This window comes from Morus notabilis, unplaced genomic scaffold, assembly GCF_000414095.1.
Source record: "Morus notabilis unplaced genomic scaffold, ASM41409v2 Scaffold45, whole genome shotgun sequence".
In the NCBI taxonomy this organism is placed as follows: Eukaryota; Viridiplantae; Streptophyta; class Magnoliopsida; order Rosales; family Moraceae; genus Morus; species Morus notabilis.
The window spans coordinates 562,863-583,030 of NW_010366164.1; the positions used below are offsets into that span (position 1 = coordinate 562,863).

Genomic DNA, 20,168 nt, shown 5'->3' on the forward strand with positions numbered 1-20,168 from the left:
ATATATATATATATAGAGAGAGAGAGAGAGAGAGAGAGAGAGAGAGAGAGAGAGAGAGAGAGAGAATTATGACTTACCAACAAGTTTGATATCTGTGATCTCAACCAACAATTTGGCGATGAAGCGAGTCGAAGAAGAGGCCGGAAGGACAAAAGATGTTCGGCGATGACGCGGCGAAGGAGGCGATCGCGATCACCGCGATGCTCAGTAGCAGGATGCGCATGTTAGTCATTGCTCTGACTGGCGCAGGAATGTTGTTTGTGGGTGGTGAGAAGTGTCTTACGCCTCGTTGAGTTTAATAATGATTCAAATTTTTAATTTGAACTAAGATGTAATTTTATGTGAGAGTTTTTAATTTTTTTTAATGTGATTTTTTTAAGAATTTTTAACTGTAGCAAAATGAGAATTGAAAATTAGAATCGGTGAAATGAACGACGAATTAGATTAACTCATATCTTAGATTTGAGATTGATTTGCTTCGTTGATAATGTTGAGGACTACTGGCTGATAGTAATTTCGACTCGATGGTCTACTAGTCACAACTCGCAAGTGACAACCACTGTCGTTTATAGAATTATTGATGTATTAATTGTTAATTGGATTTAAAGGGTAATTTGTATAATTTATGTTTCAAAAGTAGGAATTATGTTGACATATAAGGTACAAGATGATAAAAACTATTTTATTTTATTAGGAAAAGAACTATAATTTTTTTTAACAATATTGAAACACAACACAATATGAATTCAGCACTAGAGAATAGAAAGCAAGTTCCACACTATTGGATGTAAAAATTGGTCACACTTTTTTTTATTAATTATGGTGCTAAAAATAAGTGGTATTTTTAAACATTTTTTATAAAATTTTTGGACCATAGTTTTTAGGTTGATACAAATCATTTTTTAATTCAAATTTTAGAGTAAAAGATCTGAATTCTACATCTTGTGATGGAGTTAGATGTGCAATTACTGTTAAGGAACCACGTATCGGTGCGAATCTTGTACTTACTACTTTGTGTAGCATTAGATAACTACTTTCATAGTTCGTTAAAAATTATTATTTTATAAGGCTCAATAAAAAAGTATGGAATCTCATAAATAATCTTCAAACTTTATCAACAATCTCACCCGAATCTCTAACTTTTAAACATCTCAAACTCATCGATGAGGGAATATTTGTTTAGAATAAAAATTAGGGAAAACAAATTTAGTGTCATTTGCAGTATCTTACCATTTATGGTTATACCTTTTTTAGGCTTCGTTCAGTTCGCCTATTCAAGTTTTCAATTCGGTTAAGATGTGATTTTATGTTAAAGCAAAATTTTAACTGTATCATAAAAGTTAAATGTGACTGTTTTTGAGAGTTTTTAAGTGTAATAAAATTAGAATTAAAAACTCAAATCGGTGAAATGAATGCGACCTTAATGAATTGAAGACGGAGTTTTTATTTAATTAAAATAAACATAATAATAATAATTTTGAAAGATAATAAACTATACATATACTAAAGGAAAGGAAGGGTTTCACTGTTCATGCTACAATGCTATGAACAGTGTCTTTTCCGTTCTGTCCTTCTGAATGTGCAATTACTATATTGCCCTTTCTTTCATCTTCATTTGTTTTGGTTTATTTTTCAGTTGTTTCACTTTAGTTGACTTTTCTAATTCTCTCTGTTTTGGTCTTCTGTCTTCTACAAGCTTCTACGTCTTTCTTTTTTCTCTTTTCTTTTGGAGCAAAATTTCTCGCTTGCACCGTTTCTTCTCGATTTGTTTCGACAAATATTCTTCTTTTTTCTACCATTTCTTTTCTTTTGATCCTGTGATTTGGGTTTTGTTGTTTTCCTCATTTTTGCACTAAGATGGTTTTTAAATTTTTTTTCCTCAGATAGTTTTTTGTTTCTTCATTTTTTTTTTGCTCGATCTGTTTGGACATTTTTTTTTTCCTTCTACTGTTTCTTCTCTTCTCATCTTTTTGGGTATTTTAGGTTCTCTTGATTTCTTCATTTGTGTACTAATATGGTTTGTTATTATTTTTAGATATATTTTGGCAAAATTTTCCTTTTTTTCTTTTCTTCTCATCTTTTTGGGTCTTTTAGGTTTTATTGTTTTCATCTTTTCTGCACTAAAATGGCTTTTAAAATTTTTTTTCGTGATATAGTTTTTCATTTCTTCATTTTTTTTCGATCTATTTGGACATAAAATTTTTTTATTCTATCGTTTGTTCTCTTTTGATCTTTTTAGGTTTTTTGGGTTTTCTTGATTTCGTCATTTGTGTACTATTATGGTTTGTAATATATATATATATATATAAATTTTTGTATTTACTTGATTTTTTTCCCATCTTTTTCATGCTGAGGCATTTGCAAATGTTTTTCTTCCCATGTCTTTTTTTCAATCCATTTCAAAATTTTAGCAATATCTATTTTTCTTAATTTTTTTTGGTCTTTTGTCTTTTTTCATTGTGGCAGGTTATCTTAATTAGTTGTTATTCTTTTTGATTTTTGTAAGACTTTTACTATCTAATCGTGTTAATTTTGTGGTTTGACACGTGTTTTTTCTCATTAAGTAGCTTTGTGTAATGGAGATTTGATATGTTACTGTCCGTTGCTTATTGGCTCCGTTTTGCGGTGGTTTTGCTTCTTGCGGACAGCTGCCATTGAGTAATCATGTTTTTAATATATCTATTTTTGCAGAAATTTTTATCAGAGATTGAGCGAAAATGTGATGTCGTTGTCCATATATAATATGCAAAATTTTGTTGCTATAATTTCTTACTTTCTTTTGCATATTCAGTTCATGTCTTTTCCTTCCTCGATTTTGAATATAGCGTTGTTTAATCGGATTTTCTTCTATTCGGAATATTAGTTTTTCTACTACATGTATCCTATTCACTGTGTTTCCTCGATCGAGGTATTGAGTTTTATTTTCTTATATATATTTTGTAGTTGTTATAAAGTACTTATTTATGATGTTTTCCTAATTCATTATCTAAATTTGGTAATTATTTGATTTATTTGTTTATTTCAATATGTATTGATGCTATGCTATTATTTGTTTATTCTATTTTTTGTTTTGTTTTGTTGTTTAGTGTTTCAGTTACCTAAAATATTGTTATTTCTGTAGAAGTTAGGTTCATACTTTACTTTCTTTCTTGTTTTGGCAACATTTTTTTTCTTTTTTCAAAGTTTTTTTTTTTTTGGTGATGATGTTGTTATTTTTCTTTTGTTGTCAACATATGTTGGGTGATTGTTATTACAGACTTGACTGTTATTGATGTTGTCCTTATTATTTTGGAATTATGTCAATATATTTTAATATGTTTTTCATTTTAATTTTATTGTTATTTCGTAAGTCAGGGTTTTTTGATTTCTTTGTGCCATTTTGTGGTGCTTATTTTTCAAAATTTTGTCTGATTTTCACTTTTAAGCACTTCAATTTTTATAAACTGTCATTCTATCGTACTGTGCTTAGTTTTTTACTTCGTTTTTTCTTCTTAAATATGTTGTTTTTGTCGTTCCAGTGTATATTGTTATTCTAAACTATAATAATTTTCCTCATTTATAGTATAAACTCCTTAATAATATAGCTGGCAGCTATGTACATTGTTAGGTCCTGTTTCAGTTACCTATGATATATGTTGTTGACAATAAAAGATTATTACCTGAACTAAATATTTTATATACTATTTTCTATTTTTTTTAATTCTTTTTCAATTTCCTTATGTTTTCTACTTATTGATAGTGTAATATGAAGGCTTTTTTTTTTTTTTTTTTTTTTTTTTTTTTAAGATTTTTTTTTTTTTTTTGTTTATAGAGATTTAATCTATGTATGTGCACCGTTTAAAAATAAAGTAATATAAATATTTCTAAAATCTTTCTTTTACACTATATAAATTAAATAATTTTGACCTATTTAACATTTATATTTACTAACATTTTGTTTTACCTTTATATCTTGTAGTTGAAAAAAACAAGATGAGAGCGTAAGACAACAACAATGTATTTTACTTTCTATATATATATGAATGTAAATATATTTTAAATAACAATACTATATATATATGTGTGTGTGTAAATATGTTTATAAAAATTTCAAATCTTCCATGTGATACAACACTGTACAGGCTCGTGAATATCTAAAGAGAACATTTTAGATCAAACAATCACGTTAAAGTCTTTGTTCAGAAAAGAAAAAAAATCAGGGAAAATTTCTTAATACGTTCTTTTTCATAGGCGTGCATGTAATTATTCTACAACAGAACAAATTGAGCTCCATAATTTCTTAATGTAAAATCTTTTCGCTTTTTTGAAACGGCCTCCGTTTTTGGTTCAAGTACTTGTGATTGATACATAATTAACCCAAACAAATCTATTATGAATGTTGATATTCACCTATCTAAAATGTTTCAAAAAATTTGACAAACCACAACAAAACACAAAAAACAACAAAAGTAAAGTGACAAGCAAAAAAATAACTAAATAACCAACAAAAGTAAACATGAAACCACAACTAGAAAGAGGTCTGTATAAACCAGACCCATAAACATCATTGATTATAGTTTGAGATCTAAGTAGATATATACATTCATTTATTATAAAAACACCAAAAATACACAGTAGATGAAACGAAAAAGGAGGAAAAAAAAAAAAAACCAAAATCCTACTCTACAGCGAGAAAGCTTACCTTGGTTTGAGACGGAGACAAAAAGAGACGAAGAGAGAGTCGAGTCTAGGGTAGGCTAAGGAACAAGTCTAAAGCAACCCAAATAAAGGAAGAAAAATCTAAAGCAAATGTCTTGTAACTGCCCGTGATCGCTCTGATGTTGAAAATAACTATAAACATAAATATAAATGCAACCATATGGAGTCCAAAATTCTTGTGTGTTTCTTCAATACATCTATTTCTCGATCCATACATGCCTAAAATTCTTTTAACATCCCATTCCATGCTACAAATGAACGTGTCATCATAACATAAATCGATAAGCCAGCATCAAACCCAAATAGATGCAAGAAAAATGTAAAGTGATGATAAGATGATCGTGTCATCACGATGTAGTACTGAAATCAAGTTTGGAGTCCAATAGTAAAAGTTCTTTACTTAGAAACAAAAACTTACTGGGTAAAGAAGATCACTTTATGAGAATGCATCTTATTGGAGATCCTTCAGCACCCAGCAATCTTAGAGGCAGGCAATGGATAGAATATATTCCTGGTTGAACGTCATCGAGTTTTAGCCCTTCCACAAGAATGATTTTCTGAAGAATATAAGCAGCGTTAGTGGTGAGTGTCACTGCCTTTATGCTTGACTCAATACCAACTTTAGAAGGACTTGGTCGCTTAAAGGAAACCAACATATCGATACATAAATAGTATAACTAAACACTTTTCAGTATTATGTTTCCATTCCAAGAAAAAACTTGATATCTTTCGACTTTCCCCCTATTTCTGCTTACAAATAAAATCTACTAGGATAATCACATTGGCTCCGTGTGTTACGCTGCCAATTGTCCCATTAGGGCCCTCTTCCAACTAACTTTCCAGTAATACAGTTTAACCTCATTCAACTGGCGTAGCCAAACCTAGCACTAAACCATGTGTCTGAATTTCTGTGCGCTATGAAACTGACATAATGTTAAATATATTTCGCGGCCAAATAGAAACATTTAACTAAAATCAGGGCCCAGAAGAGAATATTCAGATACTTAATAACATAGTTCTCATTTACACTATAAATTAACACAACAGAGTTGCAAGTAATCAATGTTGATGAAGCTCAAACAAGAGTCAGTTGTAGGGTAGGACCAAAAGTCAAGTATCACCTAACAGTTACGGCTCAAAGATCTGAAGCAATCATGAATCCACGATTAATAGAAAACTTCAATTCAAAATTAAACATAAAAGAATCCCATGACATGGAAGTTTGCCTTACTCTGTTTTCTAGAAAAACAAGATGAGAAGGAATCAAGTCATTGAAGGCAGCAACAGATAAGTAATCAATTCCTGCATTTTCACGACAAAATTTGTCACTTTCAAATTGGTCTAGAACTCCATATCAAATAGGATGGATTATGGAAAACATATTTTTTTTCTTTTATTTTTAACTTTCATTTACACTGAGCCCCTTAATTGTGGTTTAAATAGTAAAGAGGAAAGAAAACAGCATCGAAATGGGTGGTACCCTTTTTTTATAGATCAATGTCTTGAAGATGTATCACATGTTAAACATGAACATGCAAGGTTCTTTCATTTAGTTGCCTCTAAAGTCTAAACAAATCACACATTTATATCTAGACATTCTGCTGGTTCCAATACAAAGCACACACAAGACTGATACATTAAATACGAGTCTCATTGCTGGGTGACAACAACAAAAAAATAAAAATAATAAAAAAAAGAGACGATATCATACCAACAAGTTTGATATCTGTATTCTCCACCAACCATTTTGCTCCATCCTTCATAAATCCCACGTAGCTTGTGTCAAACTCCTTTTTAAACATAAGTCGTCTGAAATAGCAATAAGTCTTTTGAGTCATATCAGAAGAACATTTGTCTTTCTTTTACCTCTAGCATTGATTCTCCAGTAAACAAACTATTCTTTTGCTCATGAATTCCATAACAATTTTGTTAGATAAAAGAGTTAACAATCAAGGCACAATGCCTAATGATAGAGGTTCGTCCAAAAGCTTATGTATTTTGATAAGTCAACTTTTTAACTGCCTCCATCTCTATGACATTACCATCACCACTGTCATTCATTACATTGCAATTTAAATAGCAAAACAAAAATGAGGATATAATTTCTATCAACCTTTTTTCTGGGTCACTACAACTTAACTACAATAGTCATCTATACTGAGTTCCAGTGATTGTAAATGGTATGGAAAATTTAAAAACAAAACCTTACCTGTCAGTATTTAACGTTCTAAAGAGCACACGGCGAACCCCCTTGGGAATATTTAAGGACTTCATAACTTCAGCTGTATGAAGCATATTAAATTAGAACCAATAAAACAAAAGCCGAAGGACATTTGGATAATCGTTATTTATCAGTTCCCAAATATAGAGTAAAGGTTTAACTGCAGTTGTTACAGAGCTATAAACCTAGACACATCAATATAAGAGCTCAATAAAAGAAAAAAAAAATGCTTTGCTACGAAGAGATTAGTTTAATCGGATATACGCACCAGTTATATTGTTGTCTCTTGGAACATCAACCAACAACCCAGGACCTATTGGAACAAACCAACATGATCATCCAAATATAGTAAACAACACCAATTAAGAAAAGTAATAATCTTTCAAGTGATAAGAATACATTTCGAAAATGAAATGGAGGAGGGAAATACAAATAATAGAAAACTGAGAGTTTAATGAATTAAAACATAAAATTACCAGAATTTCTTCAAGAATTAACTGCCTAATGAACAGCTCTTTAACTAATTATTGGTTAATAGAAAAGAAAAAAAAAACAATTTTCTCTCCACTTTCACCTAAATTCTGTACTCAAGTTATCAGCTTTGCATCAGCAGAAAATCAAAAACGCTATCGAAAATCGAATTGAAAAATCAACAGAGAAAAAAACACAAAATCCTCAAAGAATTACCATTAAGAACTTCCAAATCAAGCGTGTCGACGTCGAATCCAGCATCGAAGTAGTGATCGAAGACGTGTCCTGGAGCGTCGACGTGCGTGCCTGTATGAGCGGGGAGCTTCATCTCGGAGTTGTTGGCGAGCGAGCCGTTCTTCATGCTCTTCGGGAGCGAGAGGAAGTCGCCGATTCCGTCATCGGACTCCCACGACGGCATGTCCGGGGTGTACCTGTGGCTGATATCGAAGATTCGGCCGTCGCCGTACACCTCCCGCCGGATAGGGGTCAGAGCGCTATCCTCTCCACCAGCCAGCGAGCAGTCGGCGGCGGAAGTGCCGGGGACGGTGGGATATGCGGCGGTGGCGTGGGAGGGAGTGGGGGTAGTGAGCATCCAGGCGCATAATAGCAGGAGAAGTAAGGGTTCCATGGTCACAGTGATGGCGAGGACTGAGGAGACGATTGGAAATGGCGTTACTTGATTTGTTTGGGCATATATATATACATGTATATATATGTGTGTGTATATATATGTATGTATATATGTTGTAAAAGGATATTTTCAGTTCAGACTCGATTTACATTTTATTTTAGAGAAATTTTATGCCGCTTATTTTATTAATTTAAATTTAGAATTCAAATTTTAGTACAGTAAAAAATTTTTATAAACAATTATATCTAACTTTTTTATTACACAAAAATTTTCATATAAAATTACATCTCAATTCAAATTAAAAATTTGAATCAGCGAACTAAACGGACCAATAAACTTCAACATATTAAAAATTAAAATAATTTTTTTAAAAAATTAAAATTAAAATTATTTCTTAAAAAAATTAAGGCCATGTTTGGAATTGATTCTGTTTTTATTTTTTACGTTTTTCAAGAAAGAAAAAATGAAAACGTTCTCAAAACGGCGTTTGGCATAATAAAAAAACAGAAATGAAAACGATTTTTTGGTTTAGTATAAAATAAGAGAAAAATGAAAAACGACTTTTAATCATTTTTTATTTTTTGTTTGCATTTTCTCCTCTCTAGAGCAGAGAGAGAAAGAAATATATTAATGGATTTTTTACACTGAAACAGTCTCTTGATAAAATTACCAAACGCATTTTCAAAAATGATTTCTATTTAAGATTGAAAACGTTTTCATTTTCATACTAAAAATAAAATTATTTTGAAACGAATTCTAAACGCGTCCTAAAATTTTACATAATTCTGTAAATATCTTTTACACTTTATAATTTTTTACACGTAAAACATTGTTTTTTAAGAAGATTTATTTTCTTATTTTTTGGCTAAATTTTCTATTTGAACGTATGCAACAAAAAAAACTTTCCATTTGAATCATTTATTGCTAATTTGAATGACTGGAACCATATTGTTAATGGGCAATTTCTCCTTTAATTAAAGTACGAACTTAGAACAAAAATCGTCGAGTCTTTTCAATTTTTAAAGAATATTATACAACCATCTACCCTAATTTTTTTTTTCCCAAACTCCACTAAAAATTTTCTGTTCACCAAGCAATGGAGCAAAATGAGAAAGTTTTATCAAGTTTTAATGTATGTATATTTTCTGTTTTTATTCTTCCTCTATTTTTTGTTTGTTTTCTTTTTTTTTTTTACTGAAAGAAAGTTTGATTTTAGAGATGCCAATATTGTCAACCAGCTAAAATGCGATGTAAATTGATCTTTATAGATTGAGCTTCTAAAAGAAATTTAGAAGGGAAAATTTTATTCTTCTTTTTCCCTCCCTTTTATTTTCTATTCTTTTTTTAGAAGGTATGATTTTACTATTTTATTATACTAATGTGTTCAATATACATGTTTTTTTCTTTCTCGTTTGCGTTTTTTTTATTGAAGTTGTTTTTAGAGTTGGTTTTGATTTTTGGTTCAAAGATGAACCCATTGAGAATTTTTGCCCAAATCCTGAATAATGGAATATACGTATCAAGGAATTTGAAAAAAAAAAAAGTAATTTTGAGGTTGTTCAAATTAAAATAGCAGAAAGGAAAGGAAAGAAAAAGGTTGTTCAAACCCAACAAAAGAAAGAATTATTTGAATAGAAATAATCAAATCTCACCTATAAATAAAGGAAAAGTAAATCTTTCAAATAAGCCATATCTTAGAATGTGATAAAGAAAAGTATGGGGTGTACATAAGCGTACTTATGAAATTATATGAAGTATTAATTTTTTTTAAAAATAATTTTAATTTTTAAATATGTTAGCGTGCCTTAATAAAATTTCCTATTTATTTATTATCTCTTCCTGTTTGGGATTTTTGTTTTATTCCCTTTATTCCCTCAACTTTTTTCATAGTGGATAATTTGATCCATCAAATTTTTCTTTTTAAGAAAAAGCTCCTCAATATATTTAGATTTTATGAATCAATTTTGTATACTTAGAGAAAATTCAAAAATTTTATTCATTGCAGTATAAAATAGAAGAACATGTCAAAAACATTGTTTTAATAATTGTATACCATATTTACATGAAATTTTATGGTACCAAGAAGCGCCAAATCAAAAGAAATGGTGAAATGTACGGCATGTGTTGCGTCCTTCACCAAAACGACATTGTTCAAGATCTTTAAATGTGCGTTTAGTTGGTGGATTCAGTTCATGGTTCAGATTATTATTCATGATTTGTTATAATATTTTTTTTTATAAAAAATATACGTAAATTAAAAATAATTTTAAATTATAATTATAAATTCATAAACTAAAGTTAGATAAATAATCATAATGGAGTGAGTCCGTGGGCTTGCCCTTTATTAATGGCAATCATGAAGCAGGAGTTAAGAAGCTCAACAACCTTCGATCAATAATAAAGGAAAGTATTACTACTTTATTACATTATCTTATCACTGCAAGGATGGCTACTTTATTGCATTACCAAGTCAGCATTTATACACGGCAAGTAGGACTATACACATTAATAATGGGTGAATAAAAAGGAATATGTAAATTTATAATATACAATCAGGGAGTTGGCTACATTAGGTAGCCGGCATCGTGGACGTTTAATTTATAAATTTAAAATAATGATTTATAATTATAATTTTTAAACTTTAATTTTTTTAATATATTATAAAAAAATTAAAAATCATAATTTAAAATGAAAGACAAACCCTTCAAGCGATTCAATCTTCGCTTATTCGGAACATAATCATGTGAATTATTGGTATGACATATGAGTGCTGGCTGCTGATTTCTTGTTATACTACATACGCACGGAAATCAATAAATGCCTGCTAAAGAAAAGGAAAGTAGATTAAAAAAATGAAAAAAATATATAATAATAGAACTAGAGACTGACTACGCATGGACACCTGTGCCAATGCAACTAAAAGCCAAAGCATATAATCGCAAAGGGGAAGAGATTAAGGGCAGGGAGAGGAAAAAGGGGGGAAAAAAAAAGTTAATTTATGCTTGATATGAATTCTCCCGTTGTTCATCGCACCTCCGAGTGTTTCATCAAACCTCACTATCCTCCACCGGAATCCAAGAAGCCCTTCTACTTGGCACCATGGGATCTCGCTATGCTCTCCGGCCACTACATCCAAAAGGGCCTTCTCTTTGCCAAGCCTCCTCAAGCAACAAAGGAAGATGGGAATGGTTTCATGGAAGCTCTACTCGGCAGGCTCAAGAACTCACTCTCCAAAGTGCTGGTTCACTTCTACCCGCTCGCAGGCCGTCTCAAGACGATCAAAGGCGAAAACCCACCTTCCATTTTGTTTTATGTGGATTGCAATGATAGCCCTGGAGGCAAATTCATCTATGCAACTCTAGATATGAATGTGTCTGATATCCTATCACAGACTTATGTGTCTCCTGTCGTTCAATCATTCTTTGACCATCACAAAGCCGTCAACCATGATGGTCACACCATGAGTTTGCTTTCTGTTCAGGTGACTGAATTAGTTGATGGCGTTTTCATTGGATGTTCCATGAACCACTGCTTAGGTGATGGAACTTCTTATTGGAATTTTTTCAACTCTTGGTCTGAGACCTTTCAAGCAAAGGGAGGTGATATTGTTAGTACCATCTCAATCTCGCGCCCACCGATCTTCAAGCGTTGGTTTCCTGAGGGCCATGGTCCAATCATTAATCTCCCTTTTACCGATCCTGATGAGTTCATCTCCCGGTTTGAAGCTCCGAAACTCAAGGAGAGAATCTTTCATTTCTCGGCAGAATCAATGACAAAGCTGAAAGAAAAGGCAAATGCTGAGTGCAATGTTGTCAACCAGGTCTCTTCCCTCCAATCTTTGTCTGCACTTGTGTGGAGGTGCATCACAAGGGCGCGTAATCTACCACCTGATCAGTCAACCAGTTGCAGGTTGGCTGCCAATAACAGATCAAGATTAGATCCACCAATATCTGAGAATTACTTTGGGAATTTTATTAATGGGCTGAAAGCATTTGCCACGGCCAGTGAGTTGCTAGATCGTGATCTTGGATGGGCTGCGCGGAAGGTGCATCAGGCTGTTATCAACTACAATGACAAGGCGGTTCGCGAGTTTCTGGACTTCTTACTGCAGTCCCCATTTGTGTTGCAAATTGGTCAGATTTTTGATCCTTACAGCGTTGTCATTGGGAGTTCACCTAGATTCAACAAGTATGGAAGTGAATTTGGGATGGGAAAAGCGTTGGCGCTTCGCAGCGGTTATGCACACAAGTTTGATGCTAAAGTATCGTGCTATCCAGGGCGTGAAGGAGGAGGAAGCGTTGATTTGGAGATATGCCTTCTGCCGGATACAATGTGTGCCCTTGAGTCTGACAAGGAGTTCATGGAAGCCGCCGGTTTAACGATCAGTTGAACTGTATTGAGGAAGAGCTAAACAATGTCTCTAATGAAATAAATACCCCGAGTTCGCCATGTAAGGTGAAGGTAATAAGCAATAAAATATGTCCTCTTCTTGCAGAGAAACACAATCCAGATATATTTTGAATGTCTAAGAGGAAAACAATAATCGTTGATCTTTGAAATAATGTCCCAAATTGAATTATAAGCAGAAAATCAATGAACTTTGGCTGAATAAAAAATGACATTGAATTCTGCCCAATTACTCAGTATGCAGCTTTGTTTGCAATGATTTTCCCGTTGCAGAAATACAATATAAATGGATGCTCTGTGTGCAAGGTGAAATGAGAAATATAGCTTGATAACATATGAAATCGTATGGTGTCATTGCGGAGAGGGACAATCCAGATGTAGTTTGTATAAGGGAAACTATAATCGATGAATACTTGGGAAAATCGGATTATAAATTATCTATACAAAATTGTAATTATAACTTTCTCAACATATAACTTAACACTTGCACTTTTTTTTTTAGACTATTTTTTCATTTTATTATCAAGGCTGTCATTCCATATTTCGGTTCAACAGTTTGGAATCTATCCTATAAATTCCGAATGTTGGTCACCCTCTGCAAGAGTCTATATATATGTGTGAATTCTCTCTTTCAAATAAACTCTCTCATCTTTCTCAATTCTCATTCAGTATCAAAGTAGCGAGTATGAATTAAGTAGTACTGGAAAAGAAGATGAATCGTTTTTTTTTTTTTTTTTTTTTTTTTTTTTTTTTTGAAAAAAAAAAAAAACATGAGAACGAAAAAGAAGAATTAATCCATTAAAATTTTTTTCGATAGGGTTCAAACCCCTTTTTTTTTTTTTTTTTTTTTTTCACTTTTTACACCCCCATCTAATTACACACTCCACATAATATTTAAATAATTAAATTTTCTTTCTACACACCCCTCTTATTTTAAAATTACCCCAAACTATTTTTTATAAAATCATTAAGAATAGTTTTACTTACACCCTCTCTTTTCTATCTACACCCACGCATCTCTTTATTCTCCATAGTCCCTTTTAACTACACACATAACACACCCACAGAAATTAATTTATTACTTTAATATTATTTTTTATTTATATCTTTTTATTTTTTGTTGAAACTTTAGGCGTAGTGGTTTATTTTAAGTTCAATAGGGAAACAAAAAAAATAATAAATAAGAAAGGTAAATAAAAAATAATTAAAAACTTAAACTGAGCTGCATTATATTTATTGAATATTGATTGGCGTTGATAACAAACAAAAATGCAGTAAGATATTATCTCATGAGCACAATCGTCATTAAAAAAAGAAAGAAAAAAAACTCCGTAATATGACATTATAAAAAAAAAAAGATGAAACGATTTGCTTAAAAGATAGATTAGCAAATAAATATGAACACAAACTGAAAGTCAAAATGTAAAAAAAAAAAAAAACTTCTTTTAGATAAAATTAAACATACATTCATGTAATTTTTTTGAAATAGAAATAGTTTATAATTTAGGAATATGATACGTAGGGTGTGTGAAGAGAAAAAAAACTATTAATTTTTCTTTTGTAATAAATTTAATTATATAATTAAGTTTATTGTCCCTTTTTGTCATTTTATTTATGAGTCTTTTTACAATAAGAAATTTTAAATTGAGGGGGTGTGAAGGGTAAAAAGTCATCCTTTTCGATATTAAAAATTGGATCATTTGCAAATGATTCAATAGGCAATTTGGTTCTTAGGTTTGAAATTTAAATTAAAAAAAAAAATTGAACAGAATTTTTTTTTTTTTTTTTTTTTTTTTTGAAAGAAAACATTATTGTAAAGAGGTTACAAACGCACAAGTCTGTTTCTGCTTATTTTCCTTTAGTTCCGAATGCTCTTTCTTGACATTCTCCACTTCCGCCTTAAGAATCTCGATCACATTTTTCAGAATGCTTATTGATGGCTTCTCGCCTTCATTGATGTCTTCAATATAAATAGTTAGATAGTCCTCCATGGCTAGCTTTCGATCCGATTTATGACAAACTGTTTGATTTCAATTACATATCATTTAACTTTTATACAAAAACTTCATAAATTTGATATCTAATTTAACATAAATCCATTTATGCATAATCTTGCTGAACGAAAGATCACACTACAAAAATAGGATGCATAATTCAACACTAAGAATAATATGGAGCTTTATTATTATTTATTAATTTCTCTAATAATTAAAACATTCGACTTAACTAAGTTTTTATTCACTAAACGAGTGCCACCTCAACATAACTGGATGGAATGTTACAGAAGCGAATTTTTCTAATGTTTAAAGTTTGACGGGTGCGTGTTCAGAGATAAAGCAACCAAGTTATTAACGTACGTTCGGGGATAAGTTTGAAATTTAATCTAAAAAATAATAATAATAATAATAAAAAGGAATTGTAAGTTTAAAATAATAGGCCCCATATTATATGGATTTTGCTTGTTGACCATCCAAAAAAAAAAATATGGACTTTGCGTGGCACAACCAAAAGCACACACATTGACGTGAAATTATGACGGTGGGGGACAAATGTGAAAAATGCCAACCACGTAAAACCAGACTACTGGCGAAGGGATAAGGCCGGAAGATTGACAATGAATTCTCCCACCGTTGAGTACATCTCTGAGTGTTTCATCAAACCTCAGTAGTATCCAGAAGAATCAAAGCAGCCCTTCCACTTAACACCATGGGATCTGACTATGCTCTCCGCCCACTACATCCAAAAGGGCCTTCTCTTTGCCAAGCCTCGCCAAGCAACAAAGGAAGATGGGAATGGTTTCATGGAAGCTCTACTCGACAGACTCAAGAACTCTCTCTCCAAAGCGTTGGTTCACTTTTATCCACTTTCAGGCCGTCTTAAAACGATCAAAGCTCAAAACCCACCTTCTACCTTGGTTTATGTGGATTGCAATGACAGCCCCGGAGCCAAATTCATCTATGCAACTCTAAACATGACTATGTCTGATATCTTGTCAGAGACTTATGTGCCTCTTGTTGTTCAATCATTTTTCGACCATCACAAAGCCGTCAACCATGACGGTCACACCATGAGTTTGCTTTCAGTTCAGGTGACTGAATTAGTCGATGGTGTCTTCATAGGCTGTTCCATGAACCATTGCTTAGGTGATGGAGCTTCTTATTGGAATTTCTTCAACTCTTGGTCTGAAATCTTTCAACCAAAGGGAGATCATGATCATGTTAGTACTAAAATCTCAATCTCACGCCCGCCAATCTTAAAGCGAAGGTTTCCCGATGGTCACGATCCACTTTTCAACCTGCCTTACGCCGACCCCGACGAGTTCATCTCCAGATTCGAAGCTCCCGAACTCAAGGAGAGAATCTTCCATTTCTCGGCGGAATCAATAGCGAAGCTGAAAGCGAAGGCCAACGCTGAGTGCAATGTTGCAAATCAGATATCTTCTCTCCAATCCTTGGCTGCGCTTGTGTGGAGGTGCATAACAAGGGCGCGTAATATACCGTCTGATCAGATAACCAGTTGCAAGTTGGCTGCCAATTGCAGATCAAGATTGGATCCACCCGCGCCGGATAATTACTTTGGGAACTTGATTCATGAACTAAGAGCATTCACCACGGCCGCTGAGTTGCTAGAGCATGATCTCGGGTGGGCGGCGTCGAAGGTGCATAAGGCCGTGGCTAACTTCAATAACAAGGAGGTGCATGAATGGCTTGAGGAGTGGCTTCAGTCTCCCTATGTGTACCAAATTGGTCGTTTTTTCGATCCTAACTGCGTGATGATGGGAAGTTCTCCCAAATTCAACAAATATGGTAGTGAATTCGGGATGGGAAAAGCGGTGGCGCTTCGCAGTGGATATGCGAACAAGTTCGACGGCAAAGTCTCTAGCTACCCGGGACGTGAAGGAGGGGGAAGCATTGATTTGGAGATGTGCCTTCTGCCTCACAGAATGCGTGCACTTGAGTCTGACAAGGAGTTTATTGAGGCCATGTAAGGGAAATTTATAAAAGAAACAAGTTAGTCTGCTTTGTGTCTAATGGTTTTCATTGTTCCTAAAAACAGACGATCAATAAACGATGATATTCTGTGCGCCTAAACTATTGTTGTTGGATATAAAAAGTTACAGGGGCCTAAATTTCATCAACGAAGATAAATCATTTATGAAATTCAGGGAAGAATAAAGAGTCTGTCATTGTGTAATGATTTTCATGTTCCGAAAACAGAATAAACATATACGACGCGTGTAAGAAAATTAAATAGTATGGCTTAATTAACTAGTTGAAGAGCAGATGGCTAAATGTGATGAGTCCACCACAAGCAAAGTAAGCACTAAAATACAAGACAATCAACGAGTATAGTGCCTCAAGGGATTAAAGAAACTAGTTCTTTTTTTCTTTTTCTTTTTTTATGATAAATCCCTAAATAAAACAAAATTCAGGAAACAGAAAAAGAAATATCAATAAATGGTTGTAAGAAACAACTTAGTCTGGTTTGTATCCCTAAAGAAAACTGATGAATCTTCCAAAATCCACAAATTAATCCCTATCATAAATAATCATCAAAACATGACAAATCATATTGTGGAGGCATAAAAGCCGAATCATAAAGACGCAGCACAACCTAGCCTAAACAGAAGCCTAATATATACTTTTCAATATATCTCATGTGGATATCAATATAATAGCAAATAACATATAATTTTCTTTTCTTTTCTGTCAACCATTTAATTAAGAGAGAAAATTTGAAATACCATTAATAAAATAACACTATTTTATTTTCGTCACGGTTAGAAATTTATTTTATTCAATTAATAATCCGTAAGTTATTTTTTTATAACTTACATGTTATTTTTTATAATCTGTAACCTGTTGGTTAACTTGTAAGTTATCCTATATATTCTGCAGATTATTTTCTATAGTGGTATTAAAATTTTATATAGTGGCATAAATAATAAAGTTAGAAAAAATAATAGTTAAGCTTTAAATTTTTTCTATAATTAAACGAAAAATCTCACAAAAGTTAATTAGTAATAGAATCTATATTTCGAATATAGTCCTGGGGAGACTGTAGCTGCCTCTTTACAATGATAATATATAATTTTCTTTTCTTCTCTGTAACCGTCGATTTGGAGATATATCTTCTGCTAGATACAATGCGTGCCCTCGAGTCTGACAAGGAGTTCATGGAAGCGGCCGGTTTAACAATCAGTGTTGAACTGTGTTGAGGAAGAGCTAAATAGTGTATCAAATGAAATATCATGAGTTCACCATGTAAGGAAAGTAAGCAATAAAAATATGTCCTCTTCTTGCAGAGAAAGACAATCTAGATGTATTTTGTGTGTTTAAGAGAAACTATATTCATCGAACTATGAAATACAGGCCCCCAATTGAATATTAAGCAGATAAATCAATGAACTTGATGGAAAAAAAAAAAAAAAATGTTGGCATAGAAGTCTGCTCAATAACTCAGTATGCTTTGTTTGTAATGGTTTTCACGTTCTAGAAATATAAATCCATAGATATTCTATGTGCAAGGTGAAATGAGTAGTCCTTTAAAAAAAAAAAAAAAGAAAAAAAAAAGGTGAAATGAGCAGTATAGTTTCATTAGATGCGCAATTTTAGGGCTTTATTACGCATTAATTAAACTACTTTGAAGATCATCTGTGTAGTAAAAAGAAATTCCATGGCTTCAAGGAAAGGTAGGAATTCAATAGCCCAAAAAAAAAAAAAAAAAAAGGGAAAAACGAAATAAAAAAACAGCGTCATAATTCTCTTGCAGAGAGAGAGACAACCTAGATGTATTTAAGTGTGTAAGATAAACTATGAACGCTGAACATGGACAAATCCGATAATAAATCATCAATTCAAAAATATAAGTTATAAATTTGTTACGGAGTGTGTTGGAGTCCATTCTGTTTCAATTTCAAATCAACTAACTTCATATTTTCCTCACTAAAACTCTCTCTTTGTCTCTCTAGAATTTCAGTGAGTCTTTTTCTAAATCGCCAAAAAAAAAAAAAAAAGTTTCTCCTTGCTCCGTGGCCCTTTTTTAATAGATTGTGACTCTCTTATATCTCAATTATGCACTTCACTTGTTTGTCCACGCCATCTTTGCTCGTTCTGAAGATTCATCGATCCACGTCATCTCCACTCTTCTCATTCCTGTTCTGAAGATTCGCCATTTTCCCTGTAGGTTAAACATCGTCGTTCTTTTTGTATTAAACGACTTCGTTTCATGCTGGCTAACATTCTTCCCCACAGGATGTATTCTTAAAAGTAATAAACTTGGCCTCGTTTGTTTCTAGTGATGGTCATACCGGAGACAGACAATTAAAAATTTATAGGGACCAAAACTATTATTGCAGAATAAATAAATTAATGCCCCAAATCGTTAGCAGTAAAACACATTCATGTAATTGGGGGAATAAAAATGATCAATTTTAGAAATTAGTCTATTAATTTTGTAACGATATTCATGTTGCGGAAAGAGATAATAAACAAGATCATATTCTGTGTGCATAACATTTGTTTTTGACAGTGTCTGTGCATAACATTTAAAGCTATACTCAGAAAAAAAAAAAAAAAAAAACATTTAAAGACGCGCACACATATTAATATGTGGGGCTTGATATTCACCCACCTCCAAGAGAATCTTCCTTTGCTGAATCGTTCTTGTGAAATCCAACAATTCGGAGCTTTTCGTGTTCCCATGTCTTTCCACAGATTCAACAATCACTTGTCCCACTACTTCCTTTTTCTGTTACTCATTTTCTTCAATTCAATTTTTTTTTTTTAAATTTTCTTTTTATTTCTCAACTTTCAGTTTTGACGAACTCAGCAAATTGTCAAGTTTTAAAACCTTATTAGCAAAAAGAATCTTTACATATTCAACAAAAAATACGACAAATGCCAAGCATGTAAAATAAACGTGGGAAAATTCGCCTTTCCGTGATGCTGTATAATTCCAACTTTTATAAGAAACCACACAATTTGCAGACGGATAAGAACCCGCAAAAGAGAGAAAAGAAAAACAATGAGTGAGCATGAGTTCACTACATTTCAGAGTGTTTTCTCAAACCTCAGTATCCTCCAGAAGAATCAAAGAAGCCCTTCTACTTGACACCATGGGATCTCGCTATGCTCTCCGGCCACTACATCCAAAAGGGCCTTCTCTTTGCCAAGCCTCCTCAAGCAACAAAGGAAGATGGGAATGGTTTCATGGAAGCTCTACTCGGCAGGCTCAAGAACTCACTCTCCAAAGTGCTGGTTCACTTCTACCCGCTCGCAGGCCGTCTCAAGACGATCAAAGGCGAAAACCCGCATTCCATTTTGGTTTATGTGGATTGCAATGATAGCCCCGGAGCCAAATTCATCTATGCAACTCTAGATATGACTCTCTCTGATATCATATCACAGACTTATGTGCCTCCTGTTGTTCAATCATTCTTTGACCATCACAAAGCCGTCAACCACGACGGTCACTCCATGAGTTTGCTTTCTGTTCAGGTGACTGAATTAGTTGATGGCGTTTTCATTGGATGTTCCATGAACCACTGCTTAGGTGATGGAACCTCTTATTGGAATTTTTTAAACTCTTGGTCTGAGATCTTTCAAGCAAAGGGAGATGATATTGTTGGTACTACTATCTCAATCTCGCGTGCACCGATATTAAAGCGCTGGTTTCCTGAGGGTCATGGTCCAATTTTGAACCTGCCTAACACCGTCCCCGATGAGTTCATCTTCCGAT

General features: G+C 32.8%; 2 protein-coding genes and 2 pseudogenes across 2 annotated transcripts; 3 read left to right on the forward strand and 1 right to left on the reverse strand.

The window, feature by feature from the left end:
• Positions 1–4,859: 4,859 nt before the first annotated feature.
• LOC21410075 (kynurenine formamidase) lies at positions 4,860–8,070 on the reverse strand. The gene is made up of 6 exons (XM_024173162.1): positions 7,607–8,070; positions 7,188–7,232; positions 6,908–6,980; positions 6,410–6,507; positions 5,930–6,000; positions 4,860–5,255 (listed from the first exon to the last, which is right to left on the reverse strand). The coding sequence occupies exons 1-6, from the start codon at positions 8,016–8,018 to the stop codon at positions 5,130–5,132; spliced, it is 825 nt and encodes a 274-aa protein (XP_024028930.1). The 5' UTR covers positions 8,019–8,070; the 3' UTR covers positions 4,860–5,129.
• Positions 8,071–10,996: 2,926 nt separating this feature from the next.
• On the forward strand, positions 10,997–12,517 carry LOC21410076 (uncharacterized acetyltransferase At3g50280). The gene has a single exon (XM_010109569.2). The coding sequence runs from the start codon at positions 11,020–11,022 to the stop codon at positions 12,409–12,411; it is 1,392 nt and encodes a 463-aa protein (XP_010107871.2). The 5' UTR covers positions 10,997–11,019; the 3' UTR covers positions 12,412–12,517.
• A 2,468-nt stretch (positions 12,518–14,985) lies between these two features.
• LOC21410078 lies at positions 14,986–16,619 on the forward strand (annotated as a pseudogene).
• Positions 16,620–19,468: 2,849 nt separating this feature from the next.
• LOC21410079 overlaps positions 19,469–20,168 on the forward strand; it is a 1,509-nt pseudogene continuing 809 nt past the window's right edge.